Source organism: Pan paniscus, chromosome 14 (assembly GCF_029289425.2).
Source record: "Pan paniscus chromosome 14, NHGRI_mPanPan1-v2.0_pri, whole genome shotgun sequence".
Lineage (NCBI taxonomy): Eukaryota > Metazoa > Chordata > Mammalia > Primates > Hominidae > Pan > Pan paniscus.
Genome location: NC_073263.2, coordinates 75,424,460 through 75,451,259, shown reverse-complemented (window position 1 = coordinate 75,451,259; position 26,800 = coordinate 75,424,460). Strand labels below are relative to the sequence as shown.

The window sequence follows — 26,800 nt, the reverse complement described above, 5'->3', positions numbered from 1 at the left end:
TCAGCATATAACTGTTATAGATTTGGATATAGATATAATTTATCTATGTACTTGCAGAATAATTATAGAAAATCTAGGAGAAATCAAAGATAAGGGGACTGAGCCAGATATGTCTACAATTTTGAAAATGTAAAATTAAACCCTGAAAAATATATATTGCTATACTTGTTGGAATTTACAATGTATTATTAAATACAATAGTTTAGGTAGGTAGGAAAATAATACTAACAATCATATAAACTTACATGTGTTTCCTGAGAAGAAATCACAACAAATGTATTTTTTAGTTTGTGGACATTGAAAAAGTACCATCAGTATAATTTGGCATGATTTTAGCAAGATATTTCTCTTTTTCTTATAGTTGTTTTTGATGAACAAAAGAGAAAACTTACTCTGAATAATGGTGCATCTATATAATAGCTTTATTCTTCACAAAATACATACATAATGTTTAATGAATTAAAGTTTACCTGCAGAAAGGTCTAAATTAAGGACTTTTTTGTTTCTGTAAGTTTTTTTAAAATTGTATAACACATGGAGAGATGTACAAATTATAAGTACAGTTTGCAAATTTTTCACAAAATAAACACAGATATATGTAACTAACAATCAGATAAAGAAATAATAATTTATATGCCCGTTGATGTCTCATCCTAGTCACTACCCATTTTCAAGAGTAATGATTATCCTTTAAAAAATATGGCTTTAAAAAATATGGATTTGTTTTGCCAATTTGTAAATTTAGGCAGGTTTTGATAACAAGTATGCCAGCTTCATAAAACCATTCACTATGTGTTTCTTCTTTTTTTGTTCCGTGGAAGAGTTTGTGTCAGATTTGGGTGATTTATTTGATAAGTGTTTGAAACAATTCTTGAAGCAAACTTATTAAACAGTTCTGTTTTTTAGAATTTAAAATTTATCAGAATAAACCATTTTATAACAATCTTATTGTTTTTAGGCAAGGCGTAGTAGCTCACGCCTGTAATCCCAGCACTTTGGGAGGCCAAGGTGGGCAAATCATGAGGTCAGGAGTTCGAGAGACCAGCCTGGCCAATATGGTGAAACCCCATCTCTACTAAAAATACAAAAATTAGCTGGGCATGTTGGTGCACACCTGTAGTCCCAGCTACTCGGGAGGCTGAGGCAGAAGAATCACTTGAACCCGGGAGGCGGAGGTTGTGGTGAGCTGAGATTGTGCCACTGGACTCCAGCCTGGGTGACACAGTGAGACTCTGTCTCAAAAACGAAAAACAAACGAACAAAAATCTTAATATTTTTATAATGTCTGTAGGCTTTGTACTGAAATCACCCCCCCCCCCCCGCCCCCGCCTTTTTTCTTTTGAGATGGAGTTTTGCTCTTGTTGCCCAGGCTGGAGTACCATCTCGGCTCACCGCAACCTGCACCTCCTGGGTTCAAGTGATTCTCTTGCCTCAGCCTCCCGAGTAGCTAGGATTACAGGCACATGCCACCATGCCCGGCTGATTTTATATTTTTAGTAGAGACGAGGTTTATCCATGTTGGTCAGGCTGGTCTTGAACTCCCGACCTCAGGCCTCCCAAAGTGCTGGGATTACAGGCATGAGCCACTACACCCAGCATTTTTTTTTCTTTTTTTTTTTTGAGAAGGAGTTTTGCTCTTGTTTGTTGCCCAGGCTGGAGTGCAATGGCACAATCTTGGCTCACTGCAACCTCTGCCTCCCAGGTTCAAGCAATTCTCCTGCCTCAACCTCTCAAGTAGCTGGGATTACGGGCACCCGCCACCATGCCCGACTAATTTTTGTATTTTTAGTAGAGACAGGGTTGGATCGCCTGAGGTCAGGAATTCAAGACCAGCCTGACCAACATGGTGAAATTCCATGTTACTAGAGGGCGTGCTGAATGATTGTATCCCTTTAGATTTGTTAAGACTTGCTTTGTAGCCCACTGTGGGGTCGCATTGTGGTAAATAGTTCATAAGTACTTGAAAAACACTGTGTATTGGATAGATATCAGGTACGTTGTTCTAAATAAGTAAGATAAGTTTGTTAATTTGTTTTTTTTTTCCCTGTCTTCTATAGCCCTGCTAACTTTTTGTCTATCTGTTACTGAGTGAGTTATGCTAAAATCTCACACTATATTTGTAGGCTTGTCTATTACTCATTTTAGTTCTTTATGCCTTTGCTTTTTAAGACTATTTTTATAAATTGACATATATATGTCATATGTATGTGTATATATATATACACACACATATATATATGTATGTATGTATGTATATATTCCTGTTGGAGTGGTTCTTTTGTCAGTAAACTGTCCTTTTTAGTTTCTAGTAATTATTCTAGCTTACCATCTTTTTTCCCTAGTATGACTATAACTGTACCAACCTTCTTTTGCTTTGTATTTGCCTAGTGTTTTTTTCATTCATTTGCTTTCGACTTTTATTTTCTTATATTTAAGAGTTACTACATTTAAGTTTTTCTTAAAAATCGAAGCTATAATTTTAAAACCATAAAAACTAGACTACTTAATTGCAGAATGTAGTACTGTACATTATACCATCACACTGTATGCTTTTTATTCCCTTTTTCCTGATATTTTAAAATTTCCTTTCCCTACCTTCTCTTTAGTGTAAATATTATTTTCAGTGGTTTATCCTATAAATTGCATTGCCCCTGTGGCTTTTTCATGCTCACCATAGTTTAATCCTTTTACTTAATTTCTAGACAATGCAGAGATCTTGGGACATTTTAACTCTATAAATTCCCCCCCCCTTTTTGCCCCACATTTTAAACCCCAAAATATAATTATTGTTAAGACAGTATATTATTAGCCTAGCAAGATGTCTTCATTACTCAGTTAGATTTATGTGCATATTTACCTTTTCCTTTGCTCTTTTTTCTTTCTTGTATTTCCATATTTCTATATTAGGGATGATTTTCCTTGGGCCTGAAGAAATTTTTTAGTACTTCTTTTTACATGGTCTGTTAGCCATGAATGCTCTGTTTTTATTTAAAATGTTTGTATTTTGTCTTCATTTTTGATAGAAAAGTATCAAAGTTGTCAATTGTTTTATTTTTTTTATTTCAGAATGTAAACCTATCCTGTTGTCTTCTGGTTCTGTCATTTTGTTGAGAAGTAACTCTTCAAATAGTTACTCTTTGGGAGGTCATCTTTTCACTGACTACTTTTGAGTAGTTTCTTTTGAATTTATATTGCTTGGGATTTACAGATTCTTGAATTGTACAGCAAAATGTCTTTCAGAAAATATCTGGCCAGTATTTTCAATGTTGCTGTGCCCTGTTTCCCTATTCTTTCTCTCCACTCCTCTGGGCCTCCAATTACATACATGTAATACCTTTCCTGTGTGTCTTGTGTGTTTTTGTTTTGTTTTCTTTTGTTTTTTGAGGCAGTCTTGCTCTGTCGCCCAGGCTGGAGTGCAGTGGCGTGATCTCAGCTCACCGCAACCTCTGCCTTCCGGGTTCAAGAGATTCTCGCACCTCAGCCTCCCGAGTAGCTGGATTACAGGCGCCCACCACCACTCCCGGATAATTTTTGTATTTTTAGTAGTGATGGAGTTTCACCCTGTTGGCCAGGCTGGTCTCAAACTCCTGGCCTCAAGGGATCCACCCACCTCCGCCTCCCAAAGTTTTGGGATTATAGGCGTGAGCCACTGTGTCGGGCCTGTTTTATGCTTTTTAAAGTATCTTACTACTTCCACTCGAACTACATTCTCATTTTTGCTCGTTCATTTTTCAGTTCATTAATCGTTTCTATGTCCTTCTGCTGTCAAACACAAGTGTCAGGTTTTCAATTCAAATACTGTATTTTTCGCTTTTGGAATCTATATTTGACTAGGTTTTTGTTTGGTTTTGTAGACTGCAGTTTTGGAGTACAATTTTCTTATCTATTAAGCATTTTATGATTGTTATTTTAAAGTACATGTTGGATAACTCTAAAAATTTTTAATTTGTTCTTTTTCTTATCTATTTATCTCCTTTTAGTTTGTTCTTATCTATTCCTCCACTTTTAGTTTTAAGTAATTTGGGATAGTATTCTGAAATATTTTGTAATTTAAGTGAATAGCAGACGTGATTATGCCTCAAGGAAAAAATGATATACATTGATAGTTCCTTTTCTTGTGTTTCTTTCCTTCTTGGATCTTGGACCTTAAAGTTCTGATTGTTTTAGTTGCTCTCCAGTGTCTTAAAATGCACTTTTACAAATTTAATCTAGTTTTGTTACTGTTTCTAATACAAGAGTTGATTTAATACAAACTACTCTGCCTTGGCTGAAATGAAATTTGGGCTTTTCTTTTTCCACATTTTACTTGCTATAAATTGTCCAGATTATTTTGCATGTCATCACTTTGGGTCCCTTTCATAAAGCTCCTCATGAAAAAGATTTGCAGTTTAATGTGGTTTTTGAAACAATGGTAAGAAATGTATACAGCTCACTACTGAGATAATGTGATTATAGAGCTACTCATGTTATTTCTTTTTATCCTAACAGAAAGCACAAAGTTATGTTTGGAATTTAGGCAATCAAATTGACCTTAACATTTGACTTATTATAGACTCCTTTTTTGTTTAGTGGAAGGGGCCTTGATTTTTTATTTGTTGTTTTTATTATATAACTATATATGTCTTTCATCATATATTTTCTGTCAGACTTCCTTATACCTGTACTTGGACAATTGAAGCTTTTAAACCTGTTTACTTGTTATTTACTCCTTAATTTTATATTGGATTGAAAACTATTACTCTAACCTTATTCAGACTTGACAACATTAAGTCCTCTTCAAAATTCTTATTTTTATGGTCTTTTATGTACCACTTTTAACGCATATATAGTCCTTCATTCTACTGTGATCTTCTCATGTCAGTGATTACTGAAAATTTAGCACTTCCTGAATGATGAATTTTGTGTTGATTGATGTTTCTGTTGAACAGAACTTTCAGCACATTTTACCCAGGCAGTTAGACTAACTTTTGAACTCCTTTGTAATTTAAAATCTTTTGGATTGAATATTTTGGATTTATAGTCAATAATATTTTCCTTACTCTGATCAGTGAATGATATAAACGATTTCCTTCAGTCTTTTATAAATATGCATCAGATTTTTTTCTACCTCATACTGGGGACTATTTACAATCCGATATAATTGTTGTGTATCTGTGGGAAGATTATAGTTATAGACCAGTGTTTTTTCCCTAGAGAACTCAGCTCCATTTCCAATCATATTGCTTATGTTCTGCTTCATCTACTGATCAGCACTGAGGAATTTAATAGTTTGTTAAATCCTTAAATCTGATAATTTAATCCCACTCACTGGTAAAGTACAACTATGAGAGAAATTAATTCCTAATTGAAACCAAGTATAAAATGGGTAATGCTATCTGTATGTCACTTTATACAAATCAGGATATCTGCCATACCCTTTTAAAAATTAGGGAGTAATTACTTAAACTTGAATTGCTGTTTAGAATTCCATTTACTACAAATTATTCAGGGATATTTTATGTAAACCAAGAGGAATTTTTAATTCCCCAGTTATCTTACCCTATAATGCTATGATATGTAGTATATTATTAATGGAAAACTGTAGAATCAAGGTTAGTTGTATCATTCTATTTAATCCATTTCTACAACTTCTTATCTATAATCTAAAATCCTTAAAAATTCTGAAAAAATACTTATTTAGAATTAAAAACTGTACTAAACTGACATACAAGTATTTATAGTCTTTATAACACTCAGTGTAAATGTTCATGTGTTTTACTGCAGAGATATTAATGTGTTGGAGTATCCAGTTCCACCCCAAGCCCTCCTGGCGGGGTGCTATTACCTTCTACAAAACCTACCAAAGTTTGAATTCCTGAATACGTATGGCCCCAGAAGTTTAAAACTAGAAAACTGTGCATCTCTAGTATTTGCCTGTCTGCACCAGATGAACATATTCTAATATTTGACCCTACAGTATACTATGTAATTTATTGAATAATCAAAGATGGCATCATTTTATGGGAGGCAGGAATAATACAAACTATCGGATATTCTAGTTTTAGCACTACAGTAAAATAGATAAAATAATAACTGAAACAAAAAATAACAACCACAACTAATTTTAACTATTTTGTGTCAAGCAGTGTGCATTTAATAATTGGATTTTTAGAACTCCCTTAATATGTAGGGAGTGCTAATATTAGCACTGTTGTAAGTAAATAACTGAAGTTTAGAAGGATAAGAAATTTGCTTATGGTCACGGAACAAAAGCAGAACCAGTACACAAACCTGTCTGTTGGAATCCACAGCCCATGCCGTAACACCTCTACAATACTGCTATAATATAATCTCTAATTTATCACATAAGACTCTTAATAAATATGAAATTTAGTTTTACTATCCCCATGACTTCTTGTCAGTTATTCACAGGAAAATTGCTAATAGCAAATCAGCTTCCTTTCTTGATCCAGCATGTTTCTGAGATCCTCCCTCAGTTGGCATGTGTTTAAGAAATACAAATGAATTTTAATATGAGTCTAATAAATATAATTATGGTGGTAAATCTGCTGGAATCATATAAGGAATTTTAAACCCAACATAAATGCCTTTTTGGATTATCTGTCACTTGGGATTACTTGTACTGTGATCCTGTCTGTGAGTAGATAATTGAATGTTGGCTATCTTAACTGTGACTGAAAGTTCTGATGCTAAGAAGAAAATGAATCATATAATGTGAGTTTGCTAATTTACTTAATAATTAATTTGGGATTTTATCACAGGAATTATTTAAAACCAAAAACACAGAGTAACTTTATCTCATGGGAACCAGAATTCTATTTGGATCAAAGAAGTGATTAATGTGCCTGACTCTTTTCTTTTTCTTATTTATTCAGTAATAAATAATTGAATAACGTACAGTTGTTGTTTTCTTAGAGATTTTATAAGGAAAACCAATAAAGGAAAAAATAATTCTGCTAAGATATGTTGTTGAAATCTGTGAAAGTTTTTACTTAACCTTTTGACTCTTTTTCTTTACGAAACATAGTCGTCTTAAAATTGCACAAAATAAGAGACAAAGGTTTTATAGAATTGATTACAGTGATTTCAGTCTTTCCTGATCTGCTGTGGGCATACATTAAAGATTCAGATGTGGGAGTTAGTATTGCATTAATAGTTGAGGCCATGGATTTTATTGCCAGAGATCACTAAAGATTGTATCTTGACATTGTCACTTAATGCCTTAGAACCATTGGCACATTTCTTAACCTCTCCACGTCTGTTTCCTATCTGTAAAATGTGATTCATAATAGTTTTTTATATTGAGATGTTGTGAGGAATAAACAATACACTGTAATGTATGTGCAGCAGGTTTATAATTTTTAGACATGTCTTTTCCCCTTTACATGTTGTAAAACTAATTCAAGTTTGGGGCCTAGATTTAGCTAACAGTAGCATCACATGGGCTGATGTCTGGAATCCTTACTGGAAAGACAGATGCTTAGTGAATTTAGAGATCACAACTGCATTTATGTGTTAAGGTTTTTAACTTAACCTCAATACCCTTTGATTTTTCAAAAAAAAAAAAAAACCCAACTATATCTGCACTCTTCTGTTTGTACACTTAAGCAAATCTATGAAAACTATTCAATTAATACTTATAATATGAAGGGCTAGGAACACGTAGACACACACATTTGTATATATAGGTAATAAACACTTCAAGTTAATTTTTCTACATATTCTGTCACACACACTCCTTCCATGACTTTTAAGTGCACTACATGCTAAGATGTCACAAGAATACACACATGCCCATCAGCATTCATACCAGTACCTAAGCCGTATTCACATACCCACGGAGGTACATGTATATATGTTTGGACTCTGTAGATATATTTACATGATTAACACATATGGAAGAGTTAGAGAAGGAAAAATGAGGAAAACGGAATAATTCCACAAATTAAAAAAAAGTAATATATAAGATGTTAGGGGAAAAAGTAGGAAAAAGATGATAGCTTAATCCAGGGTTTCTTTAAACTTCGACACTCTTGGTCTTTTGTCTTTGTCATGGGAACTGTCTTGTCACTGCTTCAATCAAAAATGTCTTCAGATGTTGCTCAGTGTCCCCTGGGGGACACATTACCTGCCATTAATAACTACTCTTTTAGTGTAAATAAGAATGCCAAATAAGAATGCCAATGCAGAAGTTCTAGAAGAATGGAATTAACATGAAGGAGCAGAGCAAGATAAGCCAAAGGGAGGAGAAAGGCAGTTGTAGAGTTCACTGCACAGGAAGCAGCAGCAGAGTTTGTGGGTTGCTGGTACAGGTAATCCCCACACTGAAAGGATCAGAGTTAGCAGGGGTTTTTTATTGTGGAATGGAAAATTAACAAGAATGGGGTACATGCATTTATCATTGTATCTAGTTACAGGATTTATAACCTTCATGCCATGTATTACACCCCGATTGACAGAAAAAAATGCAGAATCCTAACTAACTTTGAAAAATTTGATAGACATGAAGACTAAGTTTTGGAACCAGAAAGAGTGTTATTTTTTAACTTCCTATTACTGTGACATATTGAGAGATGCTAAATATAAATTTTCTAGTTATAAAAAATGTATTTCAAATTAGCAAAAATACAAAATATGACTCATACATTTGATTTTTAGCCCCTTGGAAGTGTGTCTTTCATCTCTTCTTGTAAAAATCATCTTGTAATACATGGAAACTAGTCACTTAAAGTTCTGTAGTGGGAGGAATTAAATATCAATTGATAAATTTAAATTCTTTAACAAAAGAATGAGGCACTGGAAACTTTCAACTTTCATTTTTATATGTTATAATAAGTTAATATATTTACCGTTTAAGTTTTAGTCACGGGGTAATTAGTTCATAGATTTTTTTTCACTCTGTCACCCAGGCTGGAATGCAGTGATGCAATCATAGCTCAGTGCAGCCTCGATTTTCTGGGCTCAAGTGATCCTTCTTCCTCAGTCTTTGGCATGGCTAAGACTGCAGGTGTGCACCAGCGCACCCAGCTTATTTATTTTTATATTTTATTTTTAGTAGAGACAAGGTCTCTCTGTGTTGCCTAGGCTGGTCTCAAACTCCTGAGCTCGAGCAAGCTTCGGTCTTGGCCTCCTAAAGTGCTGTGATTACAAGCGTGAGCCACTGCATGTGGCCCGTAGATATATTCAATCTGAAACCCAGGAAGGCCTTTGGGGAGCAACTGGAGCTTTACTAATGAGCTTTAATTAAGTGCTTACTTTGTACTGGGGACTGTGATAGGTGCTTGTCTACAAAAGAACAAGATAAAAATGATATCTTTGGTGGGCCCATGGCCGCCTCGTAAGAGAAAGAAGCACAAAGTTCAGAGTGCTTTGGAAGCACAGAAGAGTGGCATCTAATTTAGAACAGGTGGAATCTGGTACAGCTGGAGGAGATAACAGACACCTGAACTGTGCAAAAGCATGATCAACATCATCTTCAATCAGAAATTGAAGAGAGACAATGAGTGAACTGATCATATAAAACACAACCCAGACCGGAACTCAGGCATGTATCCTTTTCACAAAACCACACTGCATTTCTTCTCACTTATTGTCCTATTTGCAAAAGTTCCGCTTTATTACATTGGTTTTATCAAAGAGCACTCATCATTGGTCAAAAATAAAACTTTTTTTAAAAAAAGTTATGAGTCTTTAGCTTGAAAGGAAAGGAAGAAAAGAAATTACATTTATGGTGAGCTGATTTTTCTGCTTACAATGCTAATTGTACTCGCTTTCAAATCTAATGAGGTTTTTGGTTTTGGATTTTTTTTTTTCCATTTTATCCTACCGTCTTTTCTCATTTCTTTCAAACACATATCCCATACAGCATGACCACTGCACAAAATGCAGGATTCTATTCCTAAATGAGGAAGGATTTTTGTTGTCCTTATTTTTCTAAAGGCTGACTTGAGAACAAACGGGAACTAAAGAAATAGACATTATGATGTTGGTAACTGACATCTGCATCATGCCATTAAATTTATTATATGCAAGGTATATTGGGGAAGTGAGTTGCAGCTTACAACTATCCTAGCAGTGCCCATTATTTTATATTCTCTTCAGTTGGTATTTCCACGTACTAATTGCACATGAATTCCATGAGGAAATTTCACCAATAAGGACGGGAGGTCTTTCTCTTCCTCTCCAGGGCTGATGCAGGCAGCATGGGGAGGTGGATTCAGTCTTAGGAATTACCCGTAGGTTTAGATTACAGGTCTATGTTCCACTGGGGCCGTGGGCAATGTCTTCAACCTCCGTGAGACCAAATTTCTTCACTTGTAAAACTAGAGAGGAAAACTTTACCAGAAGAGAAAGCTCTTGCCTGCCCCTGCTCCCTGCTTTGCATGTGGTCCTTAGAAGGCCTCCCTACCCCACAGACTTTTGTGCACCTGGAAAGCTGCTGAATACTGAAGTGCATTGGCACCAGTTTCTGTAGATGAGGGAGTTGCTGTCATTTGCCCCAAAAAAGACCTAATGACAGAGAGGCTCCTCCCATACTCCAGCAAAGTGAACCCAGTTTTCTGGGTTTTACCCCACCACCTAATGAGAGCAAAAATGTTTGTCCCGTACACCATCTGCCAGATAATGTTGTAGTAAATATTAATGGTAAATGTTGCTTTTTTTCCTGCATTTTGAAATCATCAGTTAAAATTGATTTCACAGTCTTTATAACACTTATTTGAACATTCGCTTTTTCAGTTTATGCATTCTGAAGACACTGATTTAAAGAGCACAATTCTGTTTTCCTCAAATTAGTTCTTAATGCTCTCCATTTTTATAGAATATAGGGTTGAAACTTTCCCCATTACTTTTCCTTTTCATGTTTTCCAAATGCAGTTCACTTTTAAAGTGATGGAAATCTCATTCAATCTCTAGGGGGGAAAATGCTGTTACCAGAGCAAGGGTTAAAAATCCTTTTGTAGCATCCTCAGATTTATCACAATGTTGTGTTGATTATATAGTAATGATCACTAAATAGTTACTGATGGAAAGCTTTTCATCAAAAACAGAAAAGGCCTTGTAATACCCAGATGCTGATAGGTAATTGCTTATGGTAGTTTCTAGAACATGAAATTCTTCGCCCAGTAAATCACCCGGTAATGCAGCAGTTTGGGATTCCCAGGGAACACCATTGTTTTAATCCACTGGGGAAACTAGAATCACATACCTTCAGTTATCAGTTATATTTAGCTGTTTTCCTTAGTTAATTTCAAATTATAAGTGGATGTGTTAATTTTTATAGAAAAATCATGCCACCAGTATAAAACTTATACTAGTGACACACTTAGCAAATTGAGCTTTTAACAGTATAGAATATTTTCTTCTAATGACATTATTGTTCACTAGGATCTAGAAATATGAAAACCAGATTTTAAAAGCCTCTGCTCCCCTTTTAGATTTCTTTCTCAAAATACTTTTCTTTCTAAAAATATGACTTTTAAAATTTTAAAAGTAGCAAAGATTTGCTGTAGAAAATATAGGAAAAAAGATAAAAAAGAAAATGTAGTTCACCCACAAATTCACTTAATGGAAAAACTATTGTTAACATTCCAGAACATTTTTTTCCATGTATTATTTTCATGTATAAATGAGAATGCTTTGGGGGGACAAAATTAAGCTCATACTTTTTGTGTAGTTTTGTATACTAACATTTTTTCACTTATCGTTACACAAAAGGTTTCCCTGCCATTGAATATTGTTTCTCAAACTTGTCTGATTATTAGAATTACATATAATGCTTTGTAAACTGTTGATGTCTACACCATACCTACTGCCATAGGTCTCTGTTCTTTGCACCTTTAAAATGTTTCATAAATGGTTGCAGTGAATAGTTAAGGTTAAAATCTTGGTTTCAAACTTGATTGCTTTTATGTCCATGTTTTGGTTTCTAATTTTTACTCCCCAAAATAAGACAAAGTTACGCATCCATATAGACATCTTTCTCAAAATTCAAAATTGCCATCTGTGTCTAAATGTAAGTCCCTGCAGTAAGTTAGCCCTATTTCCCCAGGAAGGAAATTTTGTAACCAACTAGAATGTATAAATGTGTAGATAATTTCACCTTAAGAGTGTTAATATTTGAATGTATTAAATTAGTTAAAAAACAAATTCCGTCACATTTTATACAAAAATATATAAATTTTAGCATATGAAGTTTCCCTAGACTCTCAAATTTTATGTCATTATTTCATTCAGTATCTTTACAAGCAATTTCAACATCATTTTCTGTGTCCTCACCAGGCCCCTTTTTAAGTCATCTAACAAAGTTTTCTAGAACACGTCATCTTGATTCTTGTCCAGTTTGCTCTAGATACAGTGCTATTTAAATCAGTGATGTTGCCCCTGGGATGTTCTCTCAAAACAATCTGAAGTGCTTATTTGCATGAAATTGAAATGGTTGCTATATATGTAATCTTTCAAACATAAAGACTGTCTTTAGAAAGCTGCTTCTGGTGTTCCAACACTTGAAATTGTGAGATCATTCCATGGGAATCATGACTAAATCTGCCTTAACTTTCCTTGACGCCTTTTTTATTTTGTTTTGTTTTAAAATTTATTTAATTTTAATTTTAGCTTATTATATTTTATTTTATTTTATTTTTTGAGACAGGGTTTCACTCTCTCACCCATGTTGGGAGTGTGATGGCGTGATCTCGGCTCACTGCAACCTCCTCCTCCTGGGTTCAAGTGATTCTCATGCCTTAGCCTCTGGAGTAGCTGGGACTACAGGCAAACGCCACCACACCCAGCTAATTTTTGTGTTTTTAGTAGAGACGGTTTCACCATGTTGACCAGGCTGGTCTCGAACTCCTGAGCTCAAGCAATCTGCCCACCTCCGCCTCCCAAATTGTTGGGATTACAAGCATGAGCCACTGCTCCAGGCCCTTTTTTTGTTTGGTTTAAATAGTATTTGCTTGAGGGTGCCACTTCCAAACATTACCTTATTTTTTAAAGTTGAGTAGTTAGGGATAGATGTTGAATGGATTGTGAATATAGGGTCACTCCTCTGCTTAAGAGGTGACTGTGCAAGTAGGTGGGTGGCTGGGTGCGTGTATGGAGGAGGGAGGGTGGGAGGAAGAGAGGAGGATGGCAGTTCCTAGATTCTTAAATGTGTAGTTATTAGTTCTAAGGTATTTTAAGACTTTTGAGACAGTTCAACAGGATTCCTTAAAACGCGTACCTTCCTATCTTGTAGCATAATATTGGTGTCAGTTTTCCTACATCCTTGTCAGCATTACTGTGATCATATTTTAAAATTCTTATTTCTGATGGATAAGCATCCCAGCCAAGAGGAACATTGAGCTGAGGGTCTTCGTGTCACTGTAACTCACACCTGATTAGCAGAAGCTGTGGCTGGCGGGCATGGCCCCCTTTTCAGGAACATCAGTTGTCCTGCTTTCTGCCTCCCTGTGCCTGCCGTCATCTCTAAGTCCCCAGCCTGGCTCTTTTCCCATTTTGCTTATGCTGCTGTCTTGACCAGTATAGGCAATGGGGGCTTGATTTGTACAATTTATTCTCCTACTTAAGTGCATTAATTACATATACCTGTGTGTGCCTGGTGGCAGTTGTAGTCCAAAAAGGGCCCATTACAACAGCCTTAGATAGTGTCACCCTCTGGGATCCTCAGAAACACCTGTATGACTGTATACTCCTTTACCTGGAAGACAAAAGCCAAGGCTAAAGTGTTGGTTTATGTGAATGTATTTTATTAATTTCATAGCGAGTTGAGATGCAATTAAATTCACTGCTCAATCAAATCACAATGAGCTGCCATGTCACAATGAGATGCCACGTCATACCAGTCAGAATGGCTTTTGTTAAGTAAACAAAAGTAACATATTTTGGAGGGACCCCCAGAGAAAATGAGATGCTTATATGCTCTTGGTTGGAAATGTAAATTAGTCCAAGCACCGGGGAGAGCAGTTAGGAGATTTCTCAAGTAAGAGCTGGACTACCATTCGGCCCAGCAATCCCATTACTGGTATATACCCAAAGGAATATAAGTCATTCCATCAAAAAGACACATGCATCCATATATTCATTGCAGCACTAGTCACAATAACAAAGACATGGAATCAACCAAGATGCCCACCAGCAGTGGACTGGATAAAGGAAATGTGGTACATATACACGGTGGAATACTGTGCAGCCACACACACACACAAAAATGAAATCATGGCCTTTGTAGCAACATGGATGAAGCTGGAGGTCATTATCCTAAGCGAACTAACACAGAAACAGAAAACCAAATACCACGTGTACTCACTTATACATGGGAGCTAAACATTGAGTACACATGGACACAAAGATGGCAACTATAGACTCTGGGTACTATTGGGGGTGGGAGGCAAGGATTGGAAAACTGCCTGTTGGGTACTGTGCTCACTACCTGATGATGGGATGAATCGTAACGCAAATCTCAGTGTCACATAATATACCCATATAACAAACCAGCACATATACTCTGTGATTCTAAAATAAAATTTGAAAAATAAATAAACCCACTGCTCATGGAAAAGTTCTGGGGCCTTTCAAAACTCTGGCTTTTCTATTTGTGACACTTTCCCATTGCAGCTGCCTCTGTTTCCAGGAGAGGTAGGAAAAGAGAGATTTCTCTCAACTTCGCCATTAGTCTTGCCTTGGCCTGGTGGTGTATCTCTCTTTAAAAGTGTTTTCTATTAGAAGACAAGTATATACAGTTGTCCCTCGATATCCCTGGATTCCACATCTGCGGATTCAACCAACTGCAGATTGAAAGTTTTAGGATTGGAGACATAATGAAAACATAGGAAATGACAACTGTTCACATTGTATTTACATTGTGTTAGATGTTATAAGTAATGTGGAGATAATTTAAAGTATATGGGGAGATTTGTGTAGGCCGTATGCAAATACTGTGCCATTTTATATCACGGACTTGAGCATCTGTAGTTTTGGTATCCTTGGTGGAGGGGGGTCCTGGAACCAATCCCCCATGGATACTACCAAAGGAACCACTGGGTTATCCAAAAAGCAAAGCCATTGTTTTGCTAATATACCTTTGTTTACATAACAAGGTTACAGTTTTGCTTTACATGTTTATCCTGTGTAGGAGTTTTTAAATGTGTCATTTGACTGTTACAGCCACTCTGAGGTCAAGTTTTCTTCCTCTGAAATTTGATATACTTCAATACTATGAGATACTGTTGTAAGAAATAACTGTTTATGGTGAACATTTTATAGAATCAAAAGCAGGGCCCATCTGGTAGCAGAGATTAATCTGTTCGAGGATGGTAAACATTATTGCATATTTTAAAATATGTATCTAGCACAGAACATTTGCCTCAGGCACTGGAGTGAGATTGTGGTTTAGGATAAAGATTTATCCCCTAAAAGTCTATACAACAGGTTTTTCTGGCAGTATAGTGAACTTTTAATTAATATTTTAAGTCATGCAATGAATAATAACATTAATTTAAAACCAAAAGGACAAAATTCTAATCATGAGGAAAAGATAACCCTATAATAGTTACGTCTTTATTTTTAAGACATTTTTGTGTGCTTTGTGAAATGTTGTTTAAAAACAATTGCAAGATAATAGGACTTAATCCAGCTTCCGTTTTTGACCTGTTATAGTGATACTACTACTTCTTCTGGCCATATAAGTAGGATTTAAAATTCAAAACATCTTGAGCACCATATTCCAAGCTAACAAGTGTGATGTATATTCCCTAGTTATATGGTAAAAGAAAATATCTTCTATTTGCTAAAGGTTTGTGTATTTATCTGGAACACATTTATGTTCCTGTTTAAAAATGTTTGTCCATTTTTTCAGTCCTTGGGAATGTCTGCTTACCATTTTTTTTTTTTTAGACAGGGTCTCACTCTGTCGACCAGGCTGGAGTGCAGTGGCACAATCTCAGCTCACTGCAACCTTCACCTCCCAGGTTCAAGCGATTCTCCTGCCTCAGTTTCCCTAGTAGCTGGGATTACAGGCGCCCACCACCACACTCTGCTAATTTTTGTATTTTTTTAGTAGAGACAGGGTTTCACCATGTTGGTCAGGCTGGTCTTGAACTCCTGACCTCAGATGATCTGCTGGCCTCAGCCTTGGCTAGGATTACAGGTGTAAACCACCACGCCTGTCCTGCTTACCAATTTTAGAATGCATGAACAAAATTCCCTGTCTCCTCCTCACTCACTCACTCACACCAACCTAAAGTCATCACACACGGGCCAAACCAGAGTTTCAGAGTAGCAGTCAGCCGTAAACATAGATTCTGATTTGCTTCAGGTAAATAATATGATTTATGAAAGTCCTGGTAAATAGGTCATGAAAAAATATAACTATTAGGAAGTAAGAGAACTTTAGGATAAATTTAAATGTGTGTATTGAACACATTTTAAAGGTTAGCATTTTCAATTCAATTCATATGTAAAAAAGCATTAAAAATGTAGGCTCACGCCTGTAATCCCAGCACTTTGGGAGGTTGAGGCAGGCGGATCACGAGGTCAGGAGATCGAGACCATCCTGGCTAACACGGTGAAACCCTATCTCTACTAATAATACAAAAAATTAGACGCATGGTGGCGGGCGCCTGTAGTCCCAGCTACTTGGGAGGCTGAGGCAGGAGAATGGCGTGAACCCGGCAGGCGGAGCTTGCAATGAGCCGAGATCGCGCCACTGCACTCCAGCCTGAGCGACAGACCAAGACTCCGTCTCAAAAAAAAAAAAAAAACATAAATGTAAAAGCACAGAGAGTACATTATTTGATGTATAGACTTCAAATTTTCTTAAGGAATCAATCATTTCTGTTTTGTTTTGTTTTGCTTTGAGATGGAGTCTCGCTCTGTCACCCAGGCTGGAGTGCAGTGGCGCGATCTCGGCTCACCACAACCTCTGCCTCCTGGGTTCAAGTGATTCTCCTGCCTCAGCTTCCCCAGTAGCTGAGATTACAGGCACGCGCCACCACGCCTGGCTAATTTTTGTATTTTTAGTAGAGACCGGGTTTCACTATGTTGGGCTGGTCTTGAACTCCTAACCTCAAGTGATCCGCCGCCTCAGCCTCCCAAAATGTTGGGATTACAGGCGTGAGTCACCGTGCCTGGCCGGAATCAATCATTTCTTAAACTGACAATTGACATATTGATATAAGGCAGTTGAATTAAATATTTATTCAAATATCTTCCCCTTACATGCAGTAGATAACTCATTCAAACCAAATTCCAGGTTATCAGTGTAGGATATTTCTACTTGTTTCCTTTTACTCTGTCATCTGTACTTTTAGAGGAAGTACAATTTATCTTTCTTTAGTATACTTTGCTTTACGTTTTTGTCAGTTTTATAAATTCACACTTTTACGGCATTTATGTTTAAGAGTTTGCCCTTGAACATGTAAAGAAGAATCACTGAGCTGAAAGCAAGGTAAATTATGACCATGGGGGCTCATGCAAGACAAATATTGAAAAATAGGCTTCCCTTTTTAGTAATACAAAAGAATAGAGGAAAGTGAAATGCATACTCCATTCACAAATGGATGTGTGGTGACTTTTATACTTGTAGCAGAAATAGCCAGAGTTGCGGGATGCTTCTTTTAAGAATGGTGCTCATCTCTTAAAACCATTTCATTTACTACTAATAAAAAATTGTATTTACTAAGGGAAACCCAGGCACCAAAACTAAGCCATGTACCTACTGTGCACTTCATGTTCAAAAGGAATTTGGCTCTTCACCTAAAATACACTAGTCTTTAAAATAATGCAGTGTAACCTAAAAGCTCTAAGGATGTGGAGTCATAGATTTAGTTTAATTCCTTTTTAATGTGAAGTACAGAGTAAATTTCTTTAAGCACCTCCTATAAAACGTACATGTTCAATTAATCACTAAGTCACACAGTGAAATTTATGTAAACTAATTTTCTACCAAGACACAAGAAACAAATATGCTCCTGTATTGTCTCATAATAAGACTGCTAAAGAATGGCCAACATCCCAAAGCAATTATTTGAATCTATTTGTTATATTATTGTCATAATGGATGCACACTGAAGTGTGGATTGATTTAAGTTATTTATACTGTGGAATTAAGAAATCAGGCCAGTCAGTTAAAGTGTATTCCATCAACTGTTACATGATCTTCCTGTGGGCCAATCTAACTCAGCTAGAAAGTAGAGGAAAAAAAAGTATCAAATGACAGTTGTCTATATTTTAAGAGAAAATTGTTTCTAAATAATCATAAGAGATCCCTAAAGATGACTTGTTCAGCTTTTTTGTAACATGTATTTATTTGGTTCAGTAAACACTATGCCTCCGCAATGACTGTGTTTATGAGATTCTGTGTCAGAATGTATCTTATGCTACATTCAGTGAGTCAAGTTCCTCCTGAGATAGTTTTAGTAATAGAGTAAGTTCTGTTTGGAATTTTTAGTTCTAACCGGAGGAAGTTCTGCTCATTTGCTTGTCTCTCTCATTTCTCAGTATTACTTAAAAAGCACTTAATGCCATTAACCCAATCTTCACAACAGTTGTATGAGTTTGGAATTAACATCACACTTTTATAGATGGATAAGCTAAGACCTAGAGAATTTTCGTGATGATACCAAGATCGCACAGCTAATAAGCAGCAAGGATTGGTGATGAATCTAAGTCTTTTGTGTCCAAATCAGATTTTCTTTGTATAATATCACACAACAGGCTACAAAACAAAGATTCTTGTGACAGTTAAGCCGTGAGCTATGTAATGTTAGGCAAGTTACTTTATAATCTTTTCTAAAAATTGCCATGAAATTATTTCTCAACACATTTGTAAAAGTAAAATGGAACATAATTTATTTAAATGACAGATGACTGAAAGGATAGATAGATAGCTGGGACCATCTTGTGTGTACGTGTGAATGCCCATGTATGTCAGCCCCATCTCTAAACATCGCCGGTGTTACTAAAGAGGAAAGAGCATGTGAATCTTGAATGACATTTAGTAGAATATTATGCATTGCTCCTCAGCTCTGACTACACAGAAAAATCCCTGGAGGGGTTTCCAAAGATAGAGTAGTATCCAGACGTATTTTTCTTTCTTTTTAAATTCCAGGTGATTAAAATATACGACCATCATTTAAAATGTTTTTTGTTCACAGACAGACTGTAATAAAATTCAGTTGATAGCAATAGATAACTGTAGGAAACACATCTAGTACTCTGGGAACTAACAAGTAGGAGGTTTCAGATTCATTTGACATTCATTCAACAAAATGCCTAAAGCTGAAATTACATTTTAAGATGTTTATTCAGGAAAAAAAATTATCTGATTAGAAAACCTCAAATGTAATTTCCAGATCACTCAAAAAAACCATGTTCACTGGAATGTTATATGTAATATTTTATCAAGTGGGTTAATGTGAGTAAAACTGGCTTTGAGAGTTTTGGAGAAAAGACAATGTGGCAGTATAATCCTTCTTATGTTTATCTTTAGGTTTTCACACACATTGTTTTTAATGAAGTATATTGTTCCATTTACTTTTCTGGCCTTTTGTGTGTATTTGTGCAGTTATTTAATATGTATTATAAAAATTTAAGTTTTACAGTGGACCTTTTCAAGGAATATTATATAATCTTTTGGAAAATGAAATTACTCTCCTCTTTGACAAAAATCCAGTGTTCTTATACAATCTTCATGTTGTTAGAAGGAGGGTTTTAGCATGAATATGAATACAGTAAGTCTTCTATCTTTCATATCAGGGACATCAACAGCAAAAATTCAGCTATAGTCACCACTCCCAGGCAAAGATCATGATGGGCTTTTATTTAAAAACAAACAAAAAAACCCCACTTAGTTGACACTGCCATGAGAATTCATTAATGAATCCAGAATTGAGGAGTTACTAAACAAGGGCAAAATGTTAGTATGGAATTATTTGTCCTTTTTGCAGAAGTGTCTCTTCCTTGTGCTTAAAACTTATGACCTTTCTTTGTTGTTTCTCCTCTTTTCAGTGTTCTTATCCCCGTTGAGGCCGGTTCCTGAGTGGCATACCCCGTATCTCCTCTCACTTTCTCTAATACTTGTAATCTTTTCAATTAATTTTCACTATTCTAAGTATTTCTCACTTGGGATTTTTTCCTTTGTATCTCCTCAGCCTTCGTTCCCCCTTGTGGCCATTTGTAGTGCTCCCTTCCTGTCAGCACAACCACACATTTACAGATGCAAATCTCAGAACCAATGCCTTTTTTTTTTTTTTTTAATATGGAGTCTCCCTCTGTTGCCCAAGCTGGAGAGCAGTGGCGCGATCTTGGCTCACTGCAACCTCCGCCTCCTGGGTTCAAGCGATTCTTCTGCCTCACCTTCCTGAGTAGCTTGGATTACAGGTGTGCACCACAAAACCAATGCTTTTGATTTTCCATTTCCTAAAAGTAAAGAAATGAATTTCTAATGATGATTTCAGGACTAAGACTTTTGGGTCGTTTTTCTTCCCTAAAAGGAGGAACACAAGTATGTGCCATAGCTGTTTTGAGACCATATTTTTGCAGTACTTCTGGCTTTACAGATATGTCTGTGTAATCTGAAGCTGCAATTATGGATGACTTTACCTGCATCATAATCATTGCATGAGAGATTAGTGTCGGCTGTCAGGATATGCTGCTGTGTCAACGCTGTAAACAGATGAATGGTACAAGAAGGATTTTGTCCTGTTTATACTGATGAAGCATTATTTTTGAGTGGTAGCTGCATTTCAGCTGCCACATATGAAAAAGGACCAGCGTCTGTCTCTGTGATTTTACAAATTCATGCATAATTTGTAGAAGGTTCTGAATAAGATTCTTTGGTCCCAGAGTTTGGTTTATTCTTCCTTATTTTTGTGAGCCTTTTCTATATTCTGGTTTGAGCTCATGCAAAAGCCATGTAATTCTTAGGTGTCTCAAAGTACCTAGGGGCTCTTAATATTTGGCTTCACAAGTTTCTAATGAAAGCTAATATGCATTAGCTAAAATATATAGCTATATATTATATATGCTATATGTATTATGTATAATATGATATATATGTTATATATATTATATATAATATATAGCTAATATTATTTATTAGGTATAACCCTGTTGTTCATAGCAACAAGATGTTGTTATGAAACTTCTTAAGAGGTAAATATTTTCCTCAGTAAGAGATTAAGAAGATACCCACAAGAGGTAGACTTGTGTGATAAATAAAGATAATTTAGAGAAGTCTAAGCAGTCTGCAAAGCTCAGTAAAACTTGGTGCCTCACAAGCAATCTCCTTACAGATAAGGTCCGCATTTATCAGCTCCCCCTCCTGTATTGTCTGTCTACCCAGTCACCTTTCGTTTACATTATAGAACATTTCTGCAGTGATGTACTCTTTACTCCTTGATTTGTAAATGTATGTAGGAATCTTGTGTCTAAGTAGACAGGAGGAGAAAAATTTGTGGTGGAAGTAATCACTCTTTCTAAAATAAGAATTTTTGATATGTTGATACGGTAAAAGGAGAAAAACTTACCTAGACTATATTTAAAGTCAAACTAGTGGTGTTTAATAATATGTGCTTACTGATATGTTTTATCTTTTAATGACAAACTAGTTGATGTCTTTTATGAAAGCAGCCTAAACAAAGAATTTCTATGTGGGTATAATATAGTAATAAGAAACATTTTGCATTATTCTACAAAGAAATGAAATGATAATGATGAAATTGAAATACTGTTCTAGTTACAAGAGTAGATAATGCTAATAGCTTTTATCAAAGCAGTTCAATTTATGGTGTTTGTTTTTTCTTTGTTTTTTAAATGTCTTTGAAAAGATTAAAAATTTATTTCTCAATTTCAGCACATAAACTGAAAATCTTGTCATTTAGAATTTCATACAGTACATATTTTAGATGACTCACTTTAATTGTTTCTAAGTCATTTGTTTTTATAGGTAAGTAACCATGTTAGCTAAGAAAAAGGAAAAACAGCATTAAAACATCAACCCATTTCCTATTTTAGTTGATCTGGTACCATTACTGATTTATTTTCTTTCTTTTCTCAGTTGCTGAGTAAAATGCCCTTGTGCTACTGCCTATTGTATGTTTTGAATGGAGCTGTAATTTATATTCTATTTTAAAAAGGCTTTAGGAAACATGTTTCATTCCTTTAAATGTATGCTGAAGTTTTAGGGGGAATAGCACACCAAAATCTTTTATTAAATGAGGAACAAAATGAACTAATTTAATATAATTTTAGGTATTGTTCTGATCCATAAAAAGTGAAAAAAAGTTTTTGTTCCTCATAAATGGAAAAATAATGTCTATGTTAACCTGGCCAAACAGATGTAACCAAAATAATCAGTATAGTCTAATTCTCTCTTTTTAATCTAGACTGACACCACTAATAGTACTCTTATGCCATTTGGGGACTTGCAAGCAGACATTTCATAAATGTTTGTTGAATTTATGAATGAATAGATATATGAGTAAAATTATATTCATGCAAATAATAGCATGCTGATCACATTAGTCTGGGTAAAATCTTGGAGTCTATTATTATCAAATTTTGCTCATTAAAACTTAAAAGAGTGCAGGTGAACTTGAACAACATTATCATCATTATTTCAGATTAAATGAAAATTCATAGACAAATTATAATTTTCAGGATAAGTTTTTCTTAAATTATTATTTCCTAAAATGTCACTTGTAGTTGTGCACATTATTTTGAGAAGAGTTAGCTAATTATTAGAAATGACTTCCATTTAATAAATTAGTGATCAGGTGTGGGAGGTTGAAGAACTTTATGCCCTTTTTTAATGCTCAGAATATACTGAGTATGGTATGGTAACTCTTGCAACAAGTATGAAAGTAGAAGTGTCATAGTGAGTTTTCCCACTATCGTTGCCAGGTAATATGTTTCCGTATTGTGATAGTGTTGAGTAAGGGTTAGAATCCTAGAGATTCATATGGCCTCTTTTCTCCTTCATAGAGCACTGATTTCATAGTATTTTAATAATTGTCTATCTGTCCCAATGGAATGAAAATATCTTTATGGTAGAGGCCTTATTCTGTTTTGTACTCTTATGCCCTCAGTTTTAATCACAGTGACTGTCTCTGAGCAATCCTTCAGATATTTGGAGAACGAATAAATGTCCCATAGCAATAAGAGAAAAATTAATAAACATTCAAGTGGTAAGCCATGCATCGATAAAATGTGTGATAAACAAAGATAAATATATGTTCCATTTTTCTCCCCACAGTCTCCAAACGTCCACAACTATCCCGATATGGAAGCCGTTCCCCTGTTGCTAAATAATGTGAAAGGGGAGCCCCCGGAGGACTCGTTATCTGTAGATCACTTCCAAACACAAACTGAGCCAGTGGACTTGTCAATAAACAAAGCCAGGACGTCCCCTACTGCCGTTTCATCCTCCCCAGTTTCCATGACAGCGTCTGCCTCCTCACCTTCTTCAACTTCAACCTCTTCATCGTCTTCTAGTCGTCTAGCCTCATCCCCAACTGTTATCACATCAGTATCTTCAGCGTCATCTTCGTCAACAGTATTAACTCCAGGGCCCCTTGTTGCCTCTGCATCTGGTGTTGGAGGCCAGCAGTTTTTGCACATTATCCATCCTGTACCGCCTTCAAGTCCCATGAATTTACAGTCTAACAAACTGAGTCATGTTCACCGCATCCCCGTGGTGGTACAGTCGGTGCCTGTTGTCTACACAGCTGTAAGGTCACCTGGAAATGTGAACAACACTATTGTCGTGCCGCTTTTGGAGGATGGGAGAGGCCATGGCAAAGGTAAGAGACATAAACAAGCCTTGATTTATTTCAGCACTAGAGGTGACTTCATTTTTGCAGTGAACAAAACCTAAATTGTATACAAACACTACATCTAAAGAAGTTCTATGTAGAGCAACATGGAGACACCAGCTGTTCAGCCTTAAGTAGAACACAGTTTAGAGGGAACTCACCCTATGTTTATGTAGGTATATGCTCCAGTTTTGCTTAGTGTATTTTTACTTACCATAGGTCACGTAATGTTAGAATTCAGATATCTAAGTTTGCAAAATAATACTTGCTTTGAAATGCTCTTAAGTCCTCAGTTGGAAAGGGCAATCTATGGTGAACATAATTGCTTATGAAGTATAAATTACTGATTATGAATTGTAAATTTTTTTAAGTAAATCCGGATGTTTCTTTGTTGAGTTGTTCAGTTGGAATTTATTTAGGTGATAATAATATAAAATGTTGTGAAGTTGCAATGCCTGGAATCTAATCATTCACTTTTGAGTAACCTATAAATTAAGTTGCCATTAAAATAATTCTAGAATTAGGTGTTTGACTATAGTAGTATCATGTAGCTTGTGTTACTAACTTCTTATAAGGCTAAGTTATTATTTTAAGGAACAGGATGACTCAATATACTGGAAATATTTCAAGATGCAATATTAATATTCCCTTTTAGGGTAGAAGGCAGGAAGATAACTTTGCTACATGACTATGTGTAATCATCACTAGTTATTTAATTAAATTTGATAGTTATGCAGCTGGTCATGAAGTTATTTTGTACTTTTAAGTTCTTTTTTTTCCCTGAATTTTACTAGAGGAAATTGTGATGGCATCATGCTGTCTTCTCTTTCTTCACTACCCATGAATCTAAAAACCAAGCCACCCTTCAACAGAAATGCAGAATGCCCATAATCATTGACTTATTCCCTTTTAAAGTAAATACATATGTATGTACTTTGTCTTCAGAGCCTAGAAATAATGATGGATTAAGATTTATGTTGTATTACTTTTTGCTTTGACACTATGTTACTACTGAGGCCTGTAATTAAAATATGATCGATGAGTACATAAAACACTGCCTTCTCATAAAATGCTAGTAAATATGGTTGTTTTGGTTCTTGTATGAGGTGGGAATAAATACATTTGATTGATTGTGAACTTAACAGAAATTTTTGCAGATATGAATTACAGAATTGTGCATTCACCATTAGCAAGGTATTGTTTTATTTGGAGTGAGTTTCTTTATCACACGTGAAATAAGTTTCACCTTCCTAGTTTAACCAAACTAAAATCTGATGATTCAGAGCATACAGGCTTTTTAGACTGCAAACTTGAGATGCAGACACTCGTTGCTTACTTGATAATCTCTTTCTTTTGTTCTCTAATGGGCCAGGAGCTAGTCCCACTATTCTCTAGTGAAAACGTAGAGGAAAAAGAGGAATTAGGGAAACTTTTCATGGATTTTACCTGAGCCAAACCCTCTTTGATATTGCTGACACTTCTGATTGAACTGAACAAATCAGATTTGAATAATAACAACATAACTGCAGGCCAAATCAGATATTTATTTTCTTTTACAATTTAGAAATGATATTGCAAATGTTTTAAGAATTCAAAATTAACAAGTAGCAAAACATGCAAAGTTGCATATTATCTTATATATGTATACATGTGTACATGATAGAACCTAATCTTTGTAAAATAAGATAAAAATTATTTTATTATAAAGTCAATTAATAAAGATATTAATGTTGCTCATGGCCTTTCATACCATTTTGATTCACTAATGAAAGAAACAAAAGTGATTTTTTTTGTTTGCCATGATCATTTTGTGAGAGAGATTTTTATTTTGAAAGTATAATATATAAAGTAATATTGCTAAAATTTAATTTTCTGGAAAATGAATTATTGTAGTAGAACTTTTAAGACTCATGCTATAATTTGCTCTCTACATTAATATATTTGTTTCATGCATTATTTTTTACTCAGTAGTTTTCTCGTATCAAGAATAAAAATTTAAGTATAAACCCTGCAGATTGTGCTATGATCATTAGGAATATGAGATTTGGGATCAAGGATGTATGAATTAGAACCCTAGCTCTGTCACTTATACCTATGTAAATGGGAAAGTTATTTAATCTCACTAATCTTCATTTTTATTAGTGATAAAATGGGATAATAACATAATAAGAAGATTATTGGGAAGATTAGGAACATAATGTATAGGCCAGGTGTGATGACTCACGCCTGTAATCCCAGCCCTTTGGGAGGCCGATGTGGGCAGATCACGAGGTCAGGAGTTTGAGACCAGCCTGGCCAACATTTTGAAACCCGATCTCTACTAAAGATACAAAAAATTAGCCAGGGGTGGTGGCGCACGCCTGTAATCCCAGCTACTGAGGAGGCTGAGGCAGGAGAATCATCGCTTAAACCCGGGAGGTGGAGGTTGCAGTGAGCCAAGATTGAGCCATTGCACTTCAGCCTGGGCAACAGGGTGAGACTCTTATCTAAAAAAAAAAAAAAGAACATAATGTATAAATGTCTAGCATCCATCAATTATCAATAAATGATTGAAATTACTTATTATCTCTCCCAAAAAATACCAAAATCAATAATATTCAAAAACCTTTTCTCTTTTTTATAAAAACAAGTATGGAGGAACAAAAACTTGTTGAATTTTAAACAGAAAAACTACCTCAAGACATTGGTATGGAACTGCTTCTCAAAGTTTTTACAATAACAAATTTTAAGGGATGATGAGAGTTTAGTATGAGAAATTATTTGAGGACATCCCATATTTTCTATTTTTATTAGTTTATACTAAGTTTTTATAATAACCATATTCTACAAATGTTGCTATAGCATTTTATACTTTTTTATTGCTTAACTGATTAATTAGGTAATAGTAAAACCGTCTAGTGGAAGAAGCCTCCCTACCTCACAGAATGAATAAAGGAAAGGGCATTTCAGTAATTCCTCAGTTCTTTGTTTAGCATATATGCAGCTGGGCG

At 35.4% G+C, this 26,800-nt stretch overlaps 1 protein-coding gene across 4 annotated transcripts in view; it reads left to right on the top strand.

Annotated features, from left to right (window-relative positions):
* The window catches only part of KLF12 (KLF transcription factor 12), a 449,527-nt gene that overhangs the window by 265,942 nt on the left and 156,785 nt on the right, over window positions 1–26,800 (top strand). For all 4 annotated transcript variants that reach the window (XM_034936790.3, XM_008952787.6, XM_008952789.5 and 1 more), the window contains one exon: window positions 23,252–23,798. In XM_034936790.3, the coding sequence (XP_034792681.1) occupies window positions 23,252–23,798 (547 nt within the window). The remainder of the gene's footprint in view (window positions 1–23,251; window positions 23,799–26,800) is intronic.